The sequence below is a fragment of the Mytilus trossulus genome, chromosome 8, assembly GCF_036588685.1.
Source record: "Mytilus trossulus isolate FHL-02 chromosome 8, PNRI_Mtr1.1.1.hap1, whole genome shotgun sequence".
NCBI lineage: Eukaryota > Metazoa > Mollusca > Bivalvia > Mytilida > Mytilidae > Mytilus > Mytilus trossulus.
This window is the reverse complement of record NC_086380.1, coordinates 64,212,933-64,232,610: the sequence shown is the minus strand read 5'-3', so window position 1 is coordinate 64,232,610 and position 19,678 is coordinate 64,212,933. Positions and strand designations below refer to the sequence as shown.

At 33.5% G+C, this 19,678-nt stretch overlaps 1 protein-coding gene across 2 annotated transcripts; it reads right to left on the bottom strand.

The window, feature by feature from the left end:
- Positions 1-4,547: 4,547 nt before the first annotated feature.
- LOC134681255 (uncharacterized transmembrane protein DDB_G0289901-like) lies at positions 4,548-10,769 on the bottom strand. 2 transcript variants are annotated; one of them, XM_063540797.1, is made up of 7 exons: positions 10,669-10,769; positions 8,945-9,018; positions 8,463-8,606; positions 8,394-8,429; positions 6,425-7,846; positions 5,615-5,833; positions 4,548-4,771 (listed from the first exon to the last, which is right to left on the bottom strand). In XM_063540797.1, the coding sequence occupies exons 2-7, from the start codon at positions 9,003-9,005 to the stop codon at positions 4,761-4,763; spliced, it is 1,893 nt and encodes a 630-aa protein (XP_063396867.1). In that variant the 5' UTR covers positions 9,006-9,018; positions 10,669-10,769; the 3' UTR covers positions 4,548-4,760. The 2 variants fall into 2 exon arrangements, with proteins under 2 accessions (XP_063396867.1, XP_063396865.1); XM_063540795.1 differs by having other exon boundaries at positions 8,394-8,606.
- Positions 10,770-19,678: the final 8,909 nt, after the last annotated feature.

Below are 19,678 nucleotides of genomic sequence, written 5' to 3'. Positions count from 1 at the left end.
GTTTTTGTACTTACTCGACCAGGTCAATGTGTATTAGCTTTAGATATACTAGGAAGATCTTGTAGTGGTCACTATTATGGATGTCAGAAATAAAGGTACAAAGAAATATACATTCGATAGTTTTTTATCCAGGTTATATATTCAAAGCATATTTGATAAACAATACAACTTAGGTATCTTAATTTTCATATTAAGACTAAATGAACTGAAGTTTTTGCGTTCTAATTTTATTTAAATGGGACACTTTGCATTTATTTGATAGGGTAATTAATAGTTCCCTGCATTTTTTATGTCTGATATGTACTGTTTATACATGTTTATACATGTAACATGTTGAACTTTTCGTAAGACCCAGTTACAAGTATAGATTACCATAACAATTTGATAAAAAGTAGTATTTCATTTACAGATTTTTCATTCATAGTATTGGGAAAGATAGCTGCGTTTGACATTTTATAGATTTGTCTATTTGGCTCAATAGACTGATTAAGGTTAGAATTATTTTTTTTATTTCAATACTGTTTGCTATTTCAGGGGTGCACCAATTATATAGTTAATGTCGGTTGAACTGTTTATAACTTTGAATCTTATGTATAGTTCAGCGGCAGGTATTAGAGAAAATACAACATGATATTGTATAAGCAGGTTACTAAGAACATTGAGATTATTCAGTCGCGGGTATTAGAGAATAACAATAGGATTTTGTATCAGTAGGTTACTAGGAACATTTAGATTGCTCAGTCGCGGGTATAAGGGATTATCTTACCTCCTATACATTCTAGGAATGTGATTGGTTAAAAGTGCCCTTGTGAAGACCGTGTATATTTCATATTAGGTTAGTAGGGAGGCGGGGTTTATCTCATACACGGTTAGTTGTTGGGTAAAGTCCCTTTATATACCATATAAGGTACATTGTAGTAGGGAGGCGGGCCCTATTTCATACACGGTTAGTAGTGGTGTAACGTCCCTTTTTATACAAACAAAACGCATGAAAAAGGTACCGAGAAACAATCCTAAAAGTTTCAACAGACGAAGAAATTGATGATTAAGATTGTAATCAAATCATAAACACATTCAAACCTAACAATTTGTTACTGTTGGTATCTGTTTTTGTAGGATCAATGGAACTATATACATGTAATTTCTTAATGCTAACAGTATTGAAGACTTGCTCATTTTGATAGGTCACTAGTCTTAATTTCACACGTTTAGATAGTCAGTAAGATAAATTCGCTCTCATAATATATGGAATTTACTGACCCATATATACCGTAGTAGGTCACTAGCACACTATGTAACTAATAATACACGGAAAGCGGGGGGGGGGGGGGGGGGGGTAATTATCAGCGGGTTACAAGGAGCATTGAGCTTGCTCGGTCGCGGATATCAGGGAACACACGATAGGATTTTGTATTAGTAGATTATTAGGAACATACAGAATGCTTAGTTGTGGGTATTAGAGAATAGACAATATGCATTTGTATCTGCAGGTAACTAGGTCAATAAAATTGCTCAGTCGCAGGTATAAGAGAATAGACGAAATGCTTTTGTGTCAGCAGGTTACTAGGAACATTGAGATTGTTCAGTCGCAGGTACTCAAGAATAGATGATATGATTTTGTGTCAGCAAGTTACTAGGAACATTAAGATCGCTCAGTCGCGGGTATTAGACGATATGATTTTGTATCAATAAGTTTCTTAAAATATTAATATTGTTCAGTCGCTGGTTTCAGAGAATAGACGATACAATTTTTTAAAAGCAACTTACTAGGAACATTAATTTTATTCTATTTTTTTGTGTTTTAACACAATTTAAAAGAACCACTATTAGGCTTTTTCGTGGTGGCCAGACAGGAACATTGAGGTTGTTCTTTCGCAGGTATTAGGAAATAGACGATATGAGTTTGTATCAGCAGGTAAATAGGAACATTGAGCTTGCATTGTCGCAGGTATTATGGAATAAACGATATGATTTTTGTACCAGCAGCTTTCTTAAACATTGAGCTTGCTCAGTCGCGGGTATTAGAAAATAAACGGTATGATTTTGTATCAGCAGGTTACTAGGAACATAGAGATTGCTCAGTCGCGGGAACTAGAGAAAAGATGATATAATTTTTTATTATACTTCACGTTAAAATGCCATTTTTTGATTGGCTAAGAAGAGGGTGTCAATTTACTCTATCACCTGGCTGAGCGGGTGACAATTTTTTTGAATGTTACCCTCTCGTCTAGACCATTCAGAAATCGATAATTCAAAGAACAATGAATTGAATTTACATCAAGGAATTAAATATTATACAATGCTTAAGTTCTACGTTTTGGCTCAGATTTTATTATCGACTGTTAGAATAAACAAAACAAATAAAAATGCTTGACTTTTGTCGGTTTTTTTCTTATGCCCGTAACGTTGTTATGAACGTGACGTCATAGAAAATTATTTTAAAATAAAAGTAATCTGTAAAAGCCAATAATGATAGGACATTCAGTATAATAAATTAAATAACACATAGCTGAGAGGGTGATAGAGCAGATTGGAACCCCTCGAAAAGGCATTGTCAACCTTGGCTTCGCCGCGGTTGACAATGTTTTCTCGGGGTACCAATCTGCTCTATCACCCTCTCATCTATGTGTTATTTATATAGTGTCAGCAGGTTATAAGGAACATTGAGCTTGCTCAGTCGCGGGTATTAGAAAATAAACGGTTTGGTTTTGTATCAGAAGGTTACTAGAAAAATATAGATTTCTCAGTCGCGGGTATTAGAGAATAGTTGATAGGATTTTGTGTCAGCAGGTTACTAGGAACATTTAGATCGCTCAGTCGCGGGTATTAGAGAATATACTATAATTTTTTCATCAGCCATTAAATAGGAACATTGCGATTACTCAGTCGCAGGTAATAGAGAATATAATAGATCAGTGTGTATGAAAAGGTAACATGAAATTTTGAGCGTGCTTTGTGCTTTCTGAATCTTCTTGTATCATTCGTTTTGAAGTGTGTTTATCCAACAGTTACATGACTTATTTAATAAAAAGTCCGTAGTTTGACTGTGTATAGATTTTCATTAATTTTTTTTCATTTATTTACTTTCACTATGATTCGGCTTTGCCTAATTTACCAAAATATAGTGCGTACATATTTAAATGAATCATAAACTGATGAAGTCTAGAAAATGTTTACAGACGGTAGATTTTCCTTTCGTTTAGGAAAATGTAGACAAGAATGGAAATCTACGATATACAAACTATATTTCGCGTCAAATGGTGTGAAACCATGCGCTGCTCATCCTATTGTGTTACTTTTCTACAAGGTATTTAAAACTGTAAATTGTAAAGGTGTGAGATGTATAAACTTATACCATCGCTAGTTTAAATCGGTTTCAACCTTTTATGGGGAAACATATTCCATTGGTTACCTTTGCCTGTTTTCTGCTCTTTGGTATTTTTTTTTCTCTTTGACACATATCCATATTCATTCTCAATTTTATCTCGACCTAAAATCTTTGACACGAGATTGATTTGCGAGTGTATTTGATATATTAACTTATCATCGGATATATTCACAATACTAATCTCATATTCCGTCAAAAAATAATGTCTTTTACAACAGACATAATGGACTGGGTAAATCTGTTCAGTTTATAAAATTGTTCCCAGTAAGTATCCAATGTTTATAGTAGAATATTAGTTGACAGGAGGGTTGAGATCTCATAAACATATTTAACCCCGCTGCATGTTTGCGCCAGTCCCAAGTCAGGAGTATTTAGCCTTTGTTACTCTTGTATTGTTTTTAATATTTGTTTCTTGTGAATAATTTGGAGTTAAGTATGGCGTTCACTATCACTGAACTAGTATATATATTTGTTATGGGGCCAGCTGAAGGACGCCTCCGGGTGCGGGATTTTCTTACTGCATTGAAGACCCATCGGCTGTTGTCTGTTCTATGGTCGGAATGTTGTCTCTTTTGCACATTCCCCATTTACATTCTCAATTTTATTGATCTATGAGACAGCGACATTAAATATTACAATATTGTTAGGCCTCTGGCCTTTGTAAGTCTTGTATGTTTGTTTTTTGTGTTAATTTTAACTCATCTTCATGTTTTGGAGTTAGTATGACGACGTTTTTCACTATACTAGTACAAACTTTTATTCAGGGGCCAGCTGAGGACCACCTCCAGGTGTGGGATTTTCTCACTGCGTTGAAGAACCATTGTTGGCTTTTTGTTGTGGTCTGCTCTTTGGTAGGGTTGTTGTCTGCTCTATGACATATACCCCATTTACAATCTCAATTTCATAATATTATACCATATCAAATTCTTGTTTACTTTTCCTTGTATAATTCGTCATTTTCTTATCATGTTTATGAAATTCAATACTTCATTTTTTTGGGGTGTCAATTTGTATCGGTTTACTGGAAGATTTGAAAACAAATTGTGATTCACGGTCGTTGCTTGCATCAAGTCAATTGTTATCAATGGTACGGCACATACAAATATAAAATAACCAAAATCGAATTGTTTGTCATAAAATAATCAAATAAATAAGTAAAACCATTTAAATAAATTTATTAAAGCTAATTAGTTTCGAGATCTAACAAGTTATAAACCGGATTGAAGACAGTAACCTCCCTTTGATTCTCGCAAATCCATCAGTTTATTGCATGTAGTCACACTTTAACCATCGTAAATATGACATGTCAAACTTCATAATGACCAATATGACCTCTGTGTCCAGTCAATATGTCCACAGGTCATTTAATCCATTAGTATGACTCTGAAATAAAGTAAGTAGGTTGTTAGACTAATTATATACACCAATACATTAAACGATTTGTTCGAACATGTAAGTGTAGATCAGTGTAATGCATGTAGCACATAAAATAATTTTGTTAACAGGGTTATAATGCATACAGCACATACAATAATTTTGTTAACAGGGTTATAATGCATGTAGCACATAAAATAAATTTGCTAAAAGGGGTATTATGCATGTAGTACAAATACTGTTACAAATTAATTACACCACTATCAAATTGTAATTAAACGGGGTCAGACTGACCTTTACCTTCTGAAAATTTTTAAATATTAAGGAAAAAGATTTTGTTAAAATACAATTCGTCTAGAATATTTCAGCATTGAATTGATAAACTTATTCAGTTAATTTAGTTACATTTCCGTAGTGTTTCCATTCTAAGAAATGTTGTTTGACGTTAAAATATAGTTCTGGAGAGAACATTTCAGAGCGTGAATGTTCGGCTCTCCCTTGTCACCATTTGCGAGTATGGTCTTGATAAATGGTGATAGTACGTCGGAAAGGGGAAAATATATTTGTTTAAAGATCTCAAATTCGGTGTATAACTTTTAGAATCTTTGCAATAATTAAATTTGAGTTCTTTAAACAAATATTGGTTATGACTGAAACTTTGCGACTACTGTCTTGTAGCGGCATTAGTCTGTTCTTCTTCAAATTCCGCGTCTTTTACGTGCAAGATATATGGCTCTCTTTTAACAAGGGACAGCCATTTATCGTCCCCTTCCGAAAAATTGTTTTGACTAGGTAACCATCCACCCCCTATTCAAATATAAAATGAAATGATCCATTTTCTGCAGTACTTACTTCCGTAACTATTCTTATAGTTAGTATTGTGGTTAATATTTCTACTGTTAGGATATACTCCATATCCGTAGTAGCGGCCTTGGGAGCCACCCATACTACCAATGCCACCAACTGATCCAAAACCACCACCGACAAATCGTCCTGCTACACCACCAATTCCACCGAGACTATTAAATCCACTGCCGAATCCACCTCCGCTGCCAGAACCACCGCTCGATCCTGGTGAAATAATAAGGATTAATTCTTATTAAATGAGATAAGTATTTAGTGTAAACAATATTTTATTATGAAAAATACAAGTATAAATTATAAACACATTCACAAAAAGGATCCAGAAACAAACGACAATTGCTTATATTAATCTGTCTCCTAATCTTTTTTTAAATAGGCAACTTGATTTTAATTATGACAATCATATTGAAAAGGGGGCATTTTTATTTCTAAGATGGAGGGGAAAAAATAAGAAAGTAAAGGAAAACATTTGCACGTGTCAAAGCAGCTATTCTATTTCAATGATTTGTTTCTCGTGTTTTGAAAGCATTTTCACCTCCATTATGAAAATATGCCCCTTAGTCAAAATGGATGTAAAAAAGCCGTGAAAAAAGCATATACGAAGACTTAATCTTGAATTCCTGAGATATAAACATATATTTTCAATTAATCATAACCATTAAAAGACAGTTCTTTCTTGTCTATCTACATCTTTGTTTTCTTTTTCTCAATTAATCTGTTTTAAACTAAATTATTTGTAGTTCTCAATTGTTTTTGCTAAAAACAGAACAACCCGTTTCTTATTCAACGTATACTTACCATTTTCGTCATCATCGAAATCAAAATCATCACTGTCTCCACCACCGGTACCTGAACCACCAGAACCGCCACTTCCTCCGCCAGATCCTCGGAACCGACCTCTAAAACCTGATCCACCACCAAAGTTTCCAGTTCCAAATCCACCTCCATTGGAATAGCTGTTACCGGAACTATAACCATATGACCCATATTGGGGGTACTGTGTAGCGTATCCAGCATATCCACCACCGAGCGCTGGTCTACTGTTAAATACTGGTGCACTGCCAAAGTTATCCTCATCGTAGTCAGGTTGATACCTATGCACATGTGTTACGTGTATGTTCTGATGTGGACTTCTGTGGTAGTTAGAAGATTTAGAATGAGATGAATGTCCACCCCTGTTAATAGCAGGTCCAAGACTACCTCTAATTGATCCAGTTGAAGTCGGTCCCGCTCTCTTTACAGATGCTCCAAGTATTCCGCCATTTCTATTTCCAGATGCACCAAGAATTCCACTATTTCTATTTCCAGATGCCCCAAGTATTCCACTATTCCGATTTACTGACGCCCCAAGTATTCCCCTATTAAAGTCATCATTGAAATCCCCATTGAAGTCATCATTGAAGTCCCCATTGAAATCGTCTCTATCAAAGTCATCACCATCATTACCAAACCTTGGTTGTATTCCTATAGCTGATCCACCAATGGATCCTCGTCTTGGGGATATTTTTCTTGCTATGCCAGAAGGTCGACCTGCAGAACTGAAGCCTAGAATACCATTTACGTCATCAAAGTCATCGTTATTGTCGTCGAAAGATGTTCTTAATGGAGACGTAGCCACTCCTGCACTACCAGTGGTTCGGACAGAGGCTAGCTTCCGGTGATAAGTTGTTTTGGCGATTGGCCGTACGGAAGCTCTACTTCCTCCGTTTCTTACAACAGCAGGCCCAAGAACTCCTCTGTTTATGTCATCTTCGTCGTTATCAAATGACCTTCTAATATTGATCGGTGACGCAATATTGTTTATTATAGGTCTAATAGCAGATTGTCTTGGATAATTCTTAATTGTTGGTCGAACAACTGTTGGTCGAACAATTGTTGGTCGAACAGATCGACTTCCGGTTCTTCCCCTAGCAACAGAAGGACCAAGAACTCCAATGTTGATATCATCAAAATCGTCGTCGTCGTCGTCATTGCGTGACCTAATTCCAAAATTGTTTCCAATACTGCCTCGTGGTTGAATAATGGAGGAACTTCTCGAATGATACCTCGATCTCCCTATTGGTCGTATCGATGTACTCAAGGATCCAGTCGTTATCATTCCACTGCCATAGTTGTTACCATATGTGCCATAACCTCGGCTTCCGCTATAACTTGTACCAGAGGAACCGTATCCTTTATTTCTATTATACCCAGTATTGTATGAGATTCCGGTGGATCCAACTAAAAAAAAAAAAAAACCTTCTTTACATGTTATCATATAAAATTGTCCCATGAAAAAAATATTTACAATAAAATAGTACTAGTATACGTCAACGGAATATTAATCACTAACATATTGAGTGTGCTGTTGTAAAACGTCAGCGTAAATTAAGCCTTAACATAATGTGTTACTTATAATTTGCAAACAAGAGATAGAAATTACACCTTTTATAAATAGTGTTCCGAAAGTTTGTGCAGAAAGAATTGCAATGTGGAAGATGTCAAAACATGCAACAAAGACAACTACAATCTAATTGAAATATGGATGTGACCACACTTCACAATAATCTGACTTCTTTCGTTTTATTTTGTTAACTATTATATCAGCCAATGACGTTTCAGCCTTCAAAATTTCTTTCGGCATGAATCATTTCGACAAAACCAAAGGATCTCGAAAGGGAGTAAAATAGAACGTAAAACGGGGTGTTTGTAGTTTCTTGTAAACAAAGACTGGACTAAGTGTCTGCATTTGAATTATATTGGGAATGGTAAATCTTAAGACACTTACGATTTCCTTGAAAGCCTGACGATCCTCCTAGACTTCCTCGAACTGCCGATGAGCTCCCTAGACTTCCGCCTCGAACTCCCGTTGATCCCCCGAGACTTCCTCTATATCTCCGGTAAGTTGGATATCTCATGATACTTTGGCTACCTCCCTGTAGTAAACCAGTTGGCTGGTACCCGGTGTATGAGTAATCATCATCCCAGTCACCAAAGTTCCCTATACAATGATAAAATAAATTTCTTTTCGTATATACCGTATTTTTTATGAAAATGTTTTCAATCGTAGCTACCAGATCTCAAACAGAACAATATTTTGACAAACATTTTATTTCATATTTTCCCATCGAACGACATCCTGATCAAAAGTGAATTAATTTGGGTATTCACGACGAAACTAAGTTTAATATAAAAACAAATATTTGAGCTTAGTATGATATTTTTATAATTCATGATAGACGAAAAAAGTTTACCTTTTTCTTCTTCTCTGAAAGTTGTTATTAACAATCATACCTAAACGTTATTTAAAGGAAAATATAATTCTATGTAAAAACTTACAAACGTCGTCTGCTAGGGCCAATCCTAGAACACTGATTACCAACTGAAGGGACAGATACATACTGGATTTCTGTCTATAAGAAGAGTACATAGAAATTCAAAATCAGCGAACATATACTTTACATTTGTTTTAAGATCAACAAAAAGAAATGCATTCTTCGTGACTCGCCCTGGCAGTAAGTTCTTTTGGTAGAACGTATAGGTCATTTGTCGGTTGATAAATTTTGAAATAGTTATGAAACTAAGGTTTCAACTCCCTCAGGCAAAGTTGGCTTTAGATGAGTTTGTCTATTTATTTTAGGTATTTTTGACATAAAGATCTTTAAAATTTCGGTACTTATCTATCTTCGGATTTCAAATGTTTGAATGTAAATCCAGAAAAGCGCTTTGGACGTAAGAAGTTGTTAAACGTGTTGTTTTCAATTTTTAAAAACAATTACGGTTACAAAACCTCGCCAAAAACCGCATATCGGTATGTGTTCAAGTCTTTTCAAATCATAAGATTTAAATGGAACTTTTAAGCAAGATTAAAACACACGTTAAGAAATAAGCATTGGGTTACAAAAGTCTTACGACGAACTGACGAAAATTTTAAACAATAAAACTGCATTGTGTATTTAAAACTATTTTGTCTGCTATATTCAAAATAGGTTAATACGTTTTATATTTTTAAACAATGAAATAACTAATACAACATGTATGCAGTAATTTTTGAGTGGCATTCAGCGAAACGATATAAAAAATTGCGGTACTGATGTGGTTTTCTTCATGGATGTATTCCCCTTTAATATCGGTAATATTATTTTATTTATCTTCGCACTTTTCAATTTTAAATATATTTTTGTCAATAACATGAAAGTTAAAAGTATCAATGAAATCAAATATCTAGCATTTTATAAACAATAAATCAAAATTTGGTTGATATCCGAGGTATCAGCAGCTATGTTGTGAGCTACATAATTTGAATTATTCTGTTATCTTCAAAAGAAACGATGTCATTATTGACAAATTTTGCTTTTGGTGTTATCGAACAGTATAGATATTTTATTTATGATCCTGAAAGGTCTATTGTGATGACTTAAAAATCAGTAAAATATCAGTAAACTTACTAGTTTTGTTAATTATAAACAAGTCCAAGTTGATTAATTGCGTTGAAAGGACAATTCTACGGAAGCGTATTAGCGCCACACATTTATTTTTATTTTTCTTCCTATGTTTCCGTTGTAACGCAAACCTTTAACGCAAATGTTTTCGTTTCATCGCAAACATAGGAAGAAAAATATTTTAAAAAAATGTGTGGCGCTAATACGCTTCCGTAGAATTCTATTATTTTGTTGTTAATTTTGTTTTGTTCATATTGCTTTCAAATTAAAAATTAAATTTCGATAACAATTTTAAAATTTTTACATACAAAGTACACACATTCAAGTGATTTCTTATTATAATATTTGCATTCATATATTGATTTGTCACAAACTTATTGTTAAGAGATATATTATGACAATACACATTTTTTATTTGAAAAAAAAAGAAAAAAAAAGTAAAGTAAATAATAACTTATCTGACTAAATGAATAAATTATTGCAAAGAAAAAAATCTGTCTTACCTATCAATAATAAATATTTTGATTTAAAAAAAAAAGAGTAATTAATTATTTATATGATTAAATATGTAAATAAATACTTCCCAATAAATAATCGGTATAGAAAAAAAATCGGTCTTACCTATCCAACCGAACGGTAATGTTCGTAAACGAAAAATGTACTTTATGATAACATTTGTTTTCTATATATAACCCCTAAAAAGTATACTACTTAGGACTAATTACAAGGCTTCTACCCTGGACATAAATAATTAATAATGCAGATCCTGACAAGACAACATAGCTTGTAAATACTTTGCTACAAGTTTTGGATGTAAAGATGACCAGAGGTGTTGTAAGTCTTTGTTTACAAATGATTATATATTGTTCTTTTCATGTAAACATGATTGTATGCTTGCAATGGTATCTATGGCATGCGCTACAAGACTTCAATACACTGCAATAAAAACGACTGATTACATGTAGCAAAACAATTAGGAAGATGCATAATTTAACAACTTTGTAATAATAGGTTAAAAAGCTTTTTACTGAACGGTCAAAGGTTAAAAGGTATTCGAATGTGCATTAGTGTCCATTTTAATGACCGCCAGGCACGCGATCGTCAATTACACAAACGTCTTAAAAACATAAAATTGAGAACGGAAACGAGGAATGTGTCAAAGAGACAACAATCCGATCAAGGAGCCGAAAGTAATATTTTAATCGCAATTAGTCGGAGAATGGTGTGTAGAATAATAAGTAATTGATAAAGATCATTGAAATATATGCAGTAACATGTTTCGGAATCGAATCCCTTAATTTATTTCATTTGGTATCTGAAACTATTACTACTTGCAATTTACTTTTGATTTTTCAATTCCAGTAAAAGCGAAAACGCCGCGACTATCCTTTGTCTGATGAATTACCTGGCCAATGATTGAACGCTATAGTAGAGATCACTGGTCTTTGTTAGTCTTGTATTATTTCAATTTTCGTTTCTTGTGTACAATTTGGAAATTAGTATGGCGTTCATTATCACTGAATTAGAAAACATTTGTTTAGAGGCCACCTGAAGGACGCCTCCGGGTGCGGGAATTTCTCGCTGCATTGAAGACCTATTGGTGACCTTCTGCTGTTGTTTTTTTCTATGGTCAGGTTGTTGTCTCTTTGACACATCCCCATTGCCATTCTCAATTTTATCACACGAACACGGATACTAAAAATATCGCACTGCGGAGTTCTATTTGACTTATAATTAAGGAGATGTTGTATTGAAGTTCATGACTTTAATCCTATCTGTTTCAATAAAGACTCTCGTCTGCTGCTATCTTATAGTGGGTTTTTTCCCCTGAACTAGTACACTTTTTAATTTAGGGGCCAGCTGATGCCCACCTTCGGGTGCTGGATTTTCTCGTTGCGTTGAAGACCCGTTGATGGTCTCCGACTTGTATTTGCACTATGGTAGGGTTGTTGTCTCTTTCACATATTCCCAATTTCCATTCTTACTTTAATTATTTAAAAAAAGATGACGACTATTTATGTTAAAACTGCAAATGAGACAACACTTCGAAAGAGACCAAAATGACACAGAAATACTAATCATGATACTGGAATTAGAAGACAGCTCTCTCCTAAGCAAAAAGATCCCGACTGTAAAAATATAAGGGCATGCACTACATGAATGGGGACACATTCTACTGAATCCACACAGCACGAGTAACAAACCCTGCAGTAGGTCATTATAATTTTGTAACCACAAACTCTCGGTATGTTTTTCAACATGAGGAAATTGGTTAATTGCCGCCGGCAAACATGTCAAGAATTCTATACAATAATCTTTGATGTGGTATTCATGTAAATAATCAAAATTTAAAAAAATGATTGCTTTTGTTACATCATGATGTTTATGAAAACAATATTCAGTTTCGAAATTTTCTGTGAATGTACAAATGATATGTTTTTATTATACTTTTTCTGGAATGGCTATTACAACTGAAATTTTGACAGGAAATGATGAATTTTATTAATATGTTCGCAACGGCAAATTAACAGAGAATCTTTCGCCACATCAAAGTTGTAATGACATTAACGGGTTTACAGGCGATGTGTTTTTCTTGTTCTCCGTCAATGAAAACTTACAATTACGTTTAGAAAGACTTTCGTGTTGGTCGGTACACTTGGTCAAAATAAACCGTGAAAAATTCATTAAACAAATAATAAAGAGTTACATTGGGGATCACTTCTTACCTCTCATTAAAACTGTCAGAATATCTGTCAAAGAACTGTTCTAACCTGTCCTAGAACAGTTCTACCTATTACAGTTCTACCCTAGAACTGTTCTAAGTTTAACTGTCAGAATCAGTTCTAGGTACAACTGACTAAATCAGTTCTAGGGTAGAACTGTCTAAATCAGTTGTAGGTAGAACTGTTCAAAATCAGTTCTAACAGTAGAACTGTCATCAGATCTAGAACTGACTAAATCAGTCAGGACTGTAAAACAGTTCTGAATGACGTCACTGCAGTAAGGGCACATTATAATTTAGAAGAAATAAATCTAGTTAGATGGAGGGAGTTCGTCTATGGCCTATATGCTCTACAGAGGAGCCATGGGTCTAAGTTCTAAGATGATTCTGGGGAAATAATATAATTATATATATGTGTGCCTTCAACCTTACATGTCATGTATAAGCGACCAATTTTGTATTTTTCCCTACATCTTAAAAGGTGTCTGTCGCATCACTTTCTTTGTTCTGAATTCTGTAAAGTTTTTGAAGGTTACAGCTAGAAAGTGATTAAATCTTCTTTTTTTAATCATTGTTATCGCTTTCACATATTTTTATCGTTTCCTCTAGTATGTCCTAGCTTGCATCATTGGTAATGCAAATCAAAATACAACACTCATGCAGAGACACTAAACATCAAAACAAATGCTTGATCAACACGAACCCCCAACAGACACGTGGAGGAACTGATATACTTCAGAATGGTATCTTACTTCTGCTCCACTAAAAATATCAGTCGTTTTTCCCATGTTGATAAAGATGACATGCTTAAACTTAAAATAATACTAAACCCCGCATCTCACAGTCAAATTAAAAATGCAGTTTGGAAATTGGGAATGTGCCAAAGAGACAACAACCCGACCATAGAAAAAACAACAGCAGAAGGTCACCTACAGGTCTTCAATGTAGCGAAAAATTCACGCACCCGGAGGCGTCCTTCAGCTGGCCCCTAAACAAATATATACTTGTTCAGTCATAATGAACACCATACTCTTTTCCAAATTGTACACAAGAACAAAGACCAGAGGCTCCTAACTTGGAACAGGCGCAAAATTGTGGCAGGGTTGAACATGTTGTATACCGATCTTTCATTTTCACTCTTCATAATTAAAGACGTAGGTCAGCTTGTAGCATAAAAAAAAATGTTTTGATGGTGAAATTAAACTGACTGTAAACCTAGACTTGGCTACACACAGTAGCTTTCATTAACAATTGTTGATAGACGATTTAGCCTCTTTTTGAAAAAGAATAGGATTAACGATTTCTGACGCCCAAAATTAATTACAGTAACGAGGCAAAACGAAGATACACCTGTGTAATTCGCCATTGTTTTCTGGCTTTTGCAAAACAAGTTGGTTTTAGGAATCTTTCATCTTTTTCATATACTATAATTGTTTATTACATTGATAGTGTTTCGTATAGATAATTCATATATTTGGTAATTATGTAATTGCTTGAATTCTACAAGCATTGCAGAAATTGATATTTCTGATTGCACTACATTGCTTCCTTACAAAATACATTGCAAATGTAGGTAAAAGCCGAGTGCGTAAGTTTTTCCTGCCAGTACATAGCATTTACCCTATAAAGTGTTATGGTAATGCCCTTCTACATTGCTACAGAGCAGCACGTTGTAACTAGCCAGGATTAAATGCTTCAGAGGTAATTGCAGAGAATATCTTAGCACCAATGACTCATCTTTGCACTCATAAAATTTTCCCATAACTCGCCGGATAATGATATTCAGTTTTTAGAGGTTATTCATCTCGGACACATAGCCCTTCAATTGTTCGTACTTAAAAACATTGGCCTTCATTTTTTTGGCTTTGAGCGTTCCTAATGAATGGAAAGCTGACATTATATTGGTATAGCTATAGTTTTTTGTGTCACCTTTTGTCATGTAGGCTAGCTCTTCGTGTGTACCGGTGCTTATACATCCCTGACATTCATTTGTTTTTGGTTCTGAGGTAAACCAAGTAAATCGCTTCGGATGCATACATTTTTTTATGTGTTATTTTCATTTCTGCTGTATAATGCGGGTTGACTTGACTTGTCAGCTTTCATGGCAACTGATATAAAGTAAGAAGCATCTAGCAATAATCAATTTGCTCTACAGATTCATATTGAGCAACATGCTAACAATCTCTCCTCGTAAACGAACAAAATGTTTTAGAAGAACGAACCTTACGATTCGCGTTCTCTGCGATTTGTTGTTTCTTTTTCTATTATCTTAGAACCGAGTCAAACAATGCAAGCCAATGCAATGCGTTCATGGGGTCATAATAATTCGTGACAACAAAACTTATCCAGTTCTGTGTTAGTGAATAATGAGGAATCTTATAACTAATACTGTAGATTCAGAAATTATTGCGTGCAATTATTATTGTGATTTTGTCATTTTAGCCATAATGCGATTTCAATTTTTACGATTTTGAGAAAATTCCTGTTTAATTCATATAAAATATTTCAAAATGCGAGTTTAAATCATTGCGTTCACACGTTTCTCGCATTTTTCGCAATAATAAAAACCTTGCAATAATTTCTGAATTTAGTGTAGTGCTTGGGTTTTTGTTCTAGAAAATATACATTTTCATTGTTTTCCTTTAAAAAAAACCTCTTTATCTGGATTAACCTTCATTCGAAACGCTTTAACCAATGGCTATTTAATCAGTTCCACGACCACAAAGGGCCAGACATAGCTTCACTTAAAAAGGGCAAAACATAACTTAAACCACAAATGACCACATAATACTTAAATCACGAAGGGTCAGATATAACTCAAACCACAAAGGGTCATACATGATTTAAACCACAAGTGTTTATATATAACGTAAACCCTAAAGGGTCGGACATAACTTAAACCGCATAAGGTCAAACACAACGGTCCGTCCCTTACTTATGAAATAATTCCATCCGTCCCTTACTTATGAAATAATTCCATCCGTCCCTTACTTATGAAATAATTCCATCCGTCCCTTACTTATGAAATAACTTAAACCGCATAAGGTCAAACACAACGGTCCGTCCCTTACTTATGAAATAATTCCATCCGTCCCTTACTTATGAAATAATTCCATCCGTCCCTTACTTATGAAATAATTCCATCCGTCCCTTACTTATGAAATAATTCCATCCGTCCCTTACTTATGAAATAATTCCATCCGTCCCTTACTTATGAAATAACTTAAACCGCATAAGGTCAAACACAACGGTCCGTCCCTTACTTATGAAATAACTTAAACCGCATAAGGTCAAACACAACGGTCCGTCCCTTACTTATGAAATAATTCCAAACTACTGGGCATAGCCTCAAACATAACTTCAACCACAGGAAACATAATGTTTAATATCTCTGAATGAAAATTTGAATAATTTTATAAACTTAAATGTAACATAACTTATGGTAATCACTCTCTCTTTCTTTCTTTCAAAGGACAATTTAATAAATACATGCATTCAATATGATGTCTCGCTCTCTCTTTCTCTCAAGGGACCATGTAACATAGCTTAAGGTATTCTCTCTCTCTCTCTCCCTCTCTTTCTCTCAAAGGACAATTAAATAAATACATGTATTCAATATGATGTCTCGCTCTCTCTTTCTCTCAAAGGACAATTAAATAAATACATGTATTCAATATGATAGTAATATGCAATAAAATGCAAAAAAAAATAATATATAAGTTTCAATCGTACATACATTTGATTAAAATGCTACAAATTAAAACTTCTATGTCAATGTTTTATCCATGGACTAGAAAAGCCTTTCATAATTCTTTGTCATTTGGGCCCTGATGGAGAGTTGCCTCATTGGCAATCATACCATATATTCAAAAGACTCATAAAAAATGAACTATACCATTGGTTAAAATTCATTACACAAAATCGATATGCAAAAAAAAAGAGAAAAGAAACGAGAGCAAAGATACACAGTTGAATTGGTATTCTCCATCTAAAAGTTACATCGAAACCTTCAATATGGAGAAAAAAATCACCTCACTGCAAGTTATAGACGGCTTCTTGCACACTAAGCACGAGTAAAATGTGATTTCATATACTAGGTTTATATATGAAGGGTGTGGTCATGTATGTGCATTGGCGAAGACGTATAAATTTATTTAAAATATGAAAAGATTTTAGTGAATGACTATAAATCATTATTACGCTTAAATTAAAAGCGAACACGTGCCACATCTCATATTAAAACATTACAAGTGGAATTTCTCTAAATGGAAAGGAACCGCCTTTTTTATCGGTTCTCAACTTATCTAAAGAGGTCTTAATCTATCGAAGACCATGACCCCTTAGCAGCAAATGTAAATTTTAAAATCATTTTGTAACGATAAACAACAAATTCAACTTAGACAATGAGTGTCTGAAAAGTTTCTGTGTGTTATTGATCAGAAATGGTGTCAAGTCAACAGATTGAATATACTTGACGTTACTGTATTTGAAATGTTTAAAATTCCTTTGTCTAATTCATTTGTGAAAAAAAAAGAAATATAAATGTACAATACTTAAAATACAAAACCTTAATATGCGCATTGAATTATCTTTTACAAGAAGAAAATACTTTGTATAAATAAAGTCATATAATCACATTGCGCATATACACAATGTATGTTTCATTATAATACGTTATTTGATTGGCTGACAGAAATCTAGTGTCCTTCTGAAATTAACATTTATTACACAATGAAATATAACATTCATGATGACATGAGCTACCCGTGACAATAAAGTGCACAGGAAAAACGTGCTAGAAATCGTGTTTTCATGATTGTAGATAACAAAAATAATTATAAGACTTGAATGCTTCTTTTTGTAATTTCACAGGGTTGTTAAAGCGTCGACCGTGCGCACATTTGTACGTTTATACATTTATACACCCCAAATGAATTTACAAAAAGAAGCATTCTCAAGTCTAAAATAAAACTAGTTTCTGAAAATTGTAATGTTGAAATACATACTGGACCAATGCATGCATACTAAAATATTGATAAGTAACATATTACAATGTTTTAAAGACATAATACTGCAGTACTGGTTTAATTTTGACGCACTCAAACTTGAAACATACCATTCAACAACATAATTAAACAATAATTCAAATTAACATGCACATAGATAACATTAGGGAGCTACCTTTTGATTTTTATGGAAGGAGCTAGGATGATAAATTTTGTCCTGCTTTTTTTATTTATTTTGGTGATCTCTGTACTGCCTTAATACTTTTTCACTCTTTTTAATCCTGCCTTTTTTATTAGGTTATCCTGACTAAAGTTTTTGTTTTGCAATTCGTCTTGTCTAGCCTTTTATTTAACTCAAAACACTTTTCAAATTTCATCCTAGCCCTGTTCCCCTAAACATCAAATGGTAGATCCCTCAATATTCTATCACATTTCTTTTACACTTCAAATGACTTATCTATACGGAGTAGGGTATGTGTTAAGTCATATAGATAACATTATACGAACGCACCTCTCTTACACTTTGGGGAACTGGTTTTCGAAAGTAACCATATACGAACGCACCTCTCTTACACTTCGGGGACCTGGTTTTCGAAAGTATCATAAGATATGTCATAAGATATATCTTAGTACATATTTTATGATCATTTTATGAATATCGTATGATATGTCATATAAGATGTAAATTAAAGCTGTCTTAAGATAGTCATAGCTATGATGCTCTTATGCCTGTCATAAGTGAACATTATGTTCTACTATTTCAAATAATGATTTTAAAATGATAAAAACATATACAAAAATGAAAAGTATGAACATACTGATTATTACCATTCTTAATATACAATATTTACGAATATTTTTTTTATTATAATGAACTTGAAATTTCATACAAAAATGAAATAAACTCAAATATGAGTTGATAATTCTTATATGATTTGCATATCTATAAATACTTGAATTGGATTGGTTAATTAGAATTTTTCTCTAAGTTTACACTTCGATGTTTCCGAAACTACTTTTGTAATCTATTCATGCGCGATACACAAACTTGCAGCGATCCCGGGATTTTCCAAAAATTGAGATTTAAAAACAATTGCATAACAGTTGTGACTTTTCTAATTCATATATAATAAAGAAAGAGATAAATTTAATTCCCTTAAGCTTTGAAAATGTATAAAAATAAAATTTAATAAAATTCCGCGAAATTTCATGAAGGATTTGGCGAATATACATCATGGCAACCCACGACGTCATACGAATGGAAATGTTCAAGGGAAAGATTTTTTCGTTACGTGTACGCTTCAAATTCGGATAACATTTAATTAAATGAAGTGTTTGAGGTAGGTGCTATTTCATTTCAGATTCTGTTGTATTTATCGGACATTTATGGTTTTTAGAAAGTCAAGATGGCGGCGTACTCCTTAGTTACGACTTGCCATTATGCTTTTGATGGTAAATATATAGCCATCAACAACAAAAATGTTTATTAAATATCACAAATTTGTTTAAACTTACTTTGTAATAAATAATAATTCATGAACGCTAAGTTCATGTATTATCATACAAGCATTGTTATTTAATTGTGACTACTTTTACGATTTCGGTACATCGAGTACCTGCTTAACGAAATATACGCGTGCACATATTTTAAAATAGTTCTAAACCAGGAAATAAATCATGCATGTATGTATATTTATTATACAAAACCCTAAGTTATAAAAGAATTCCAACTTGTAAGTCGCACGAGCTTCAAATTTCAATTCACGTAGTTGAGAAAAATAAAATCTTTACTATTTAGCTACCAGAAAGAAAAAAAAATATATTTGTATTGCAATTAATATGAAATTATACAGAAAAGTAATTAAAATTTTAGTTCATAATCATAAGACCATCATATGTCACG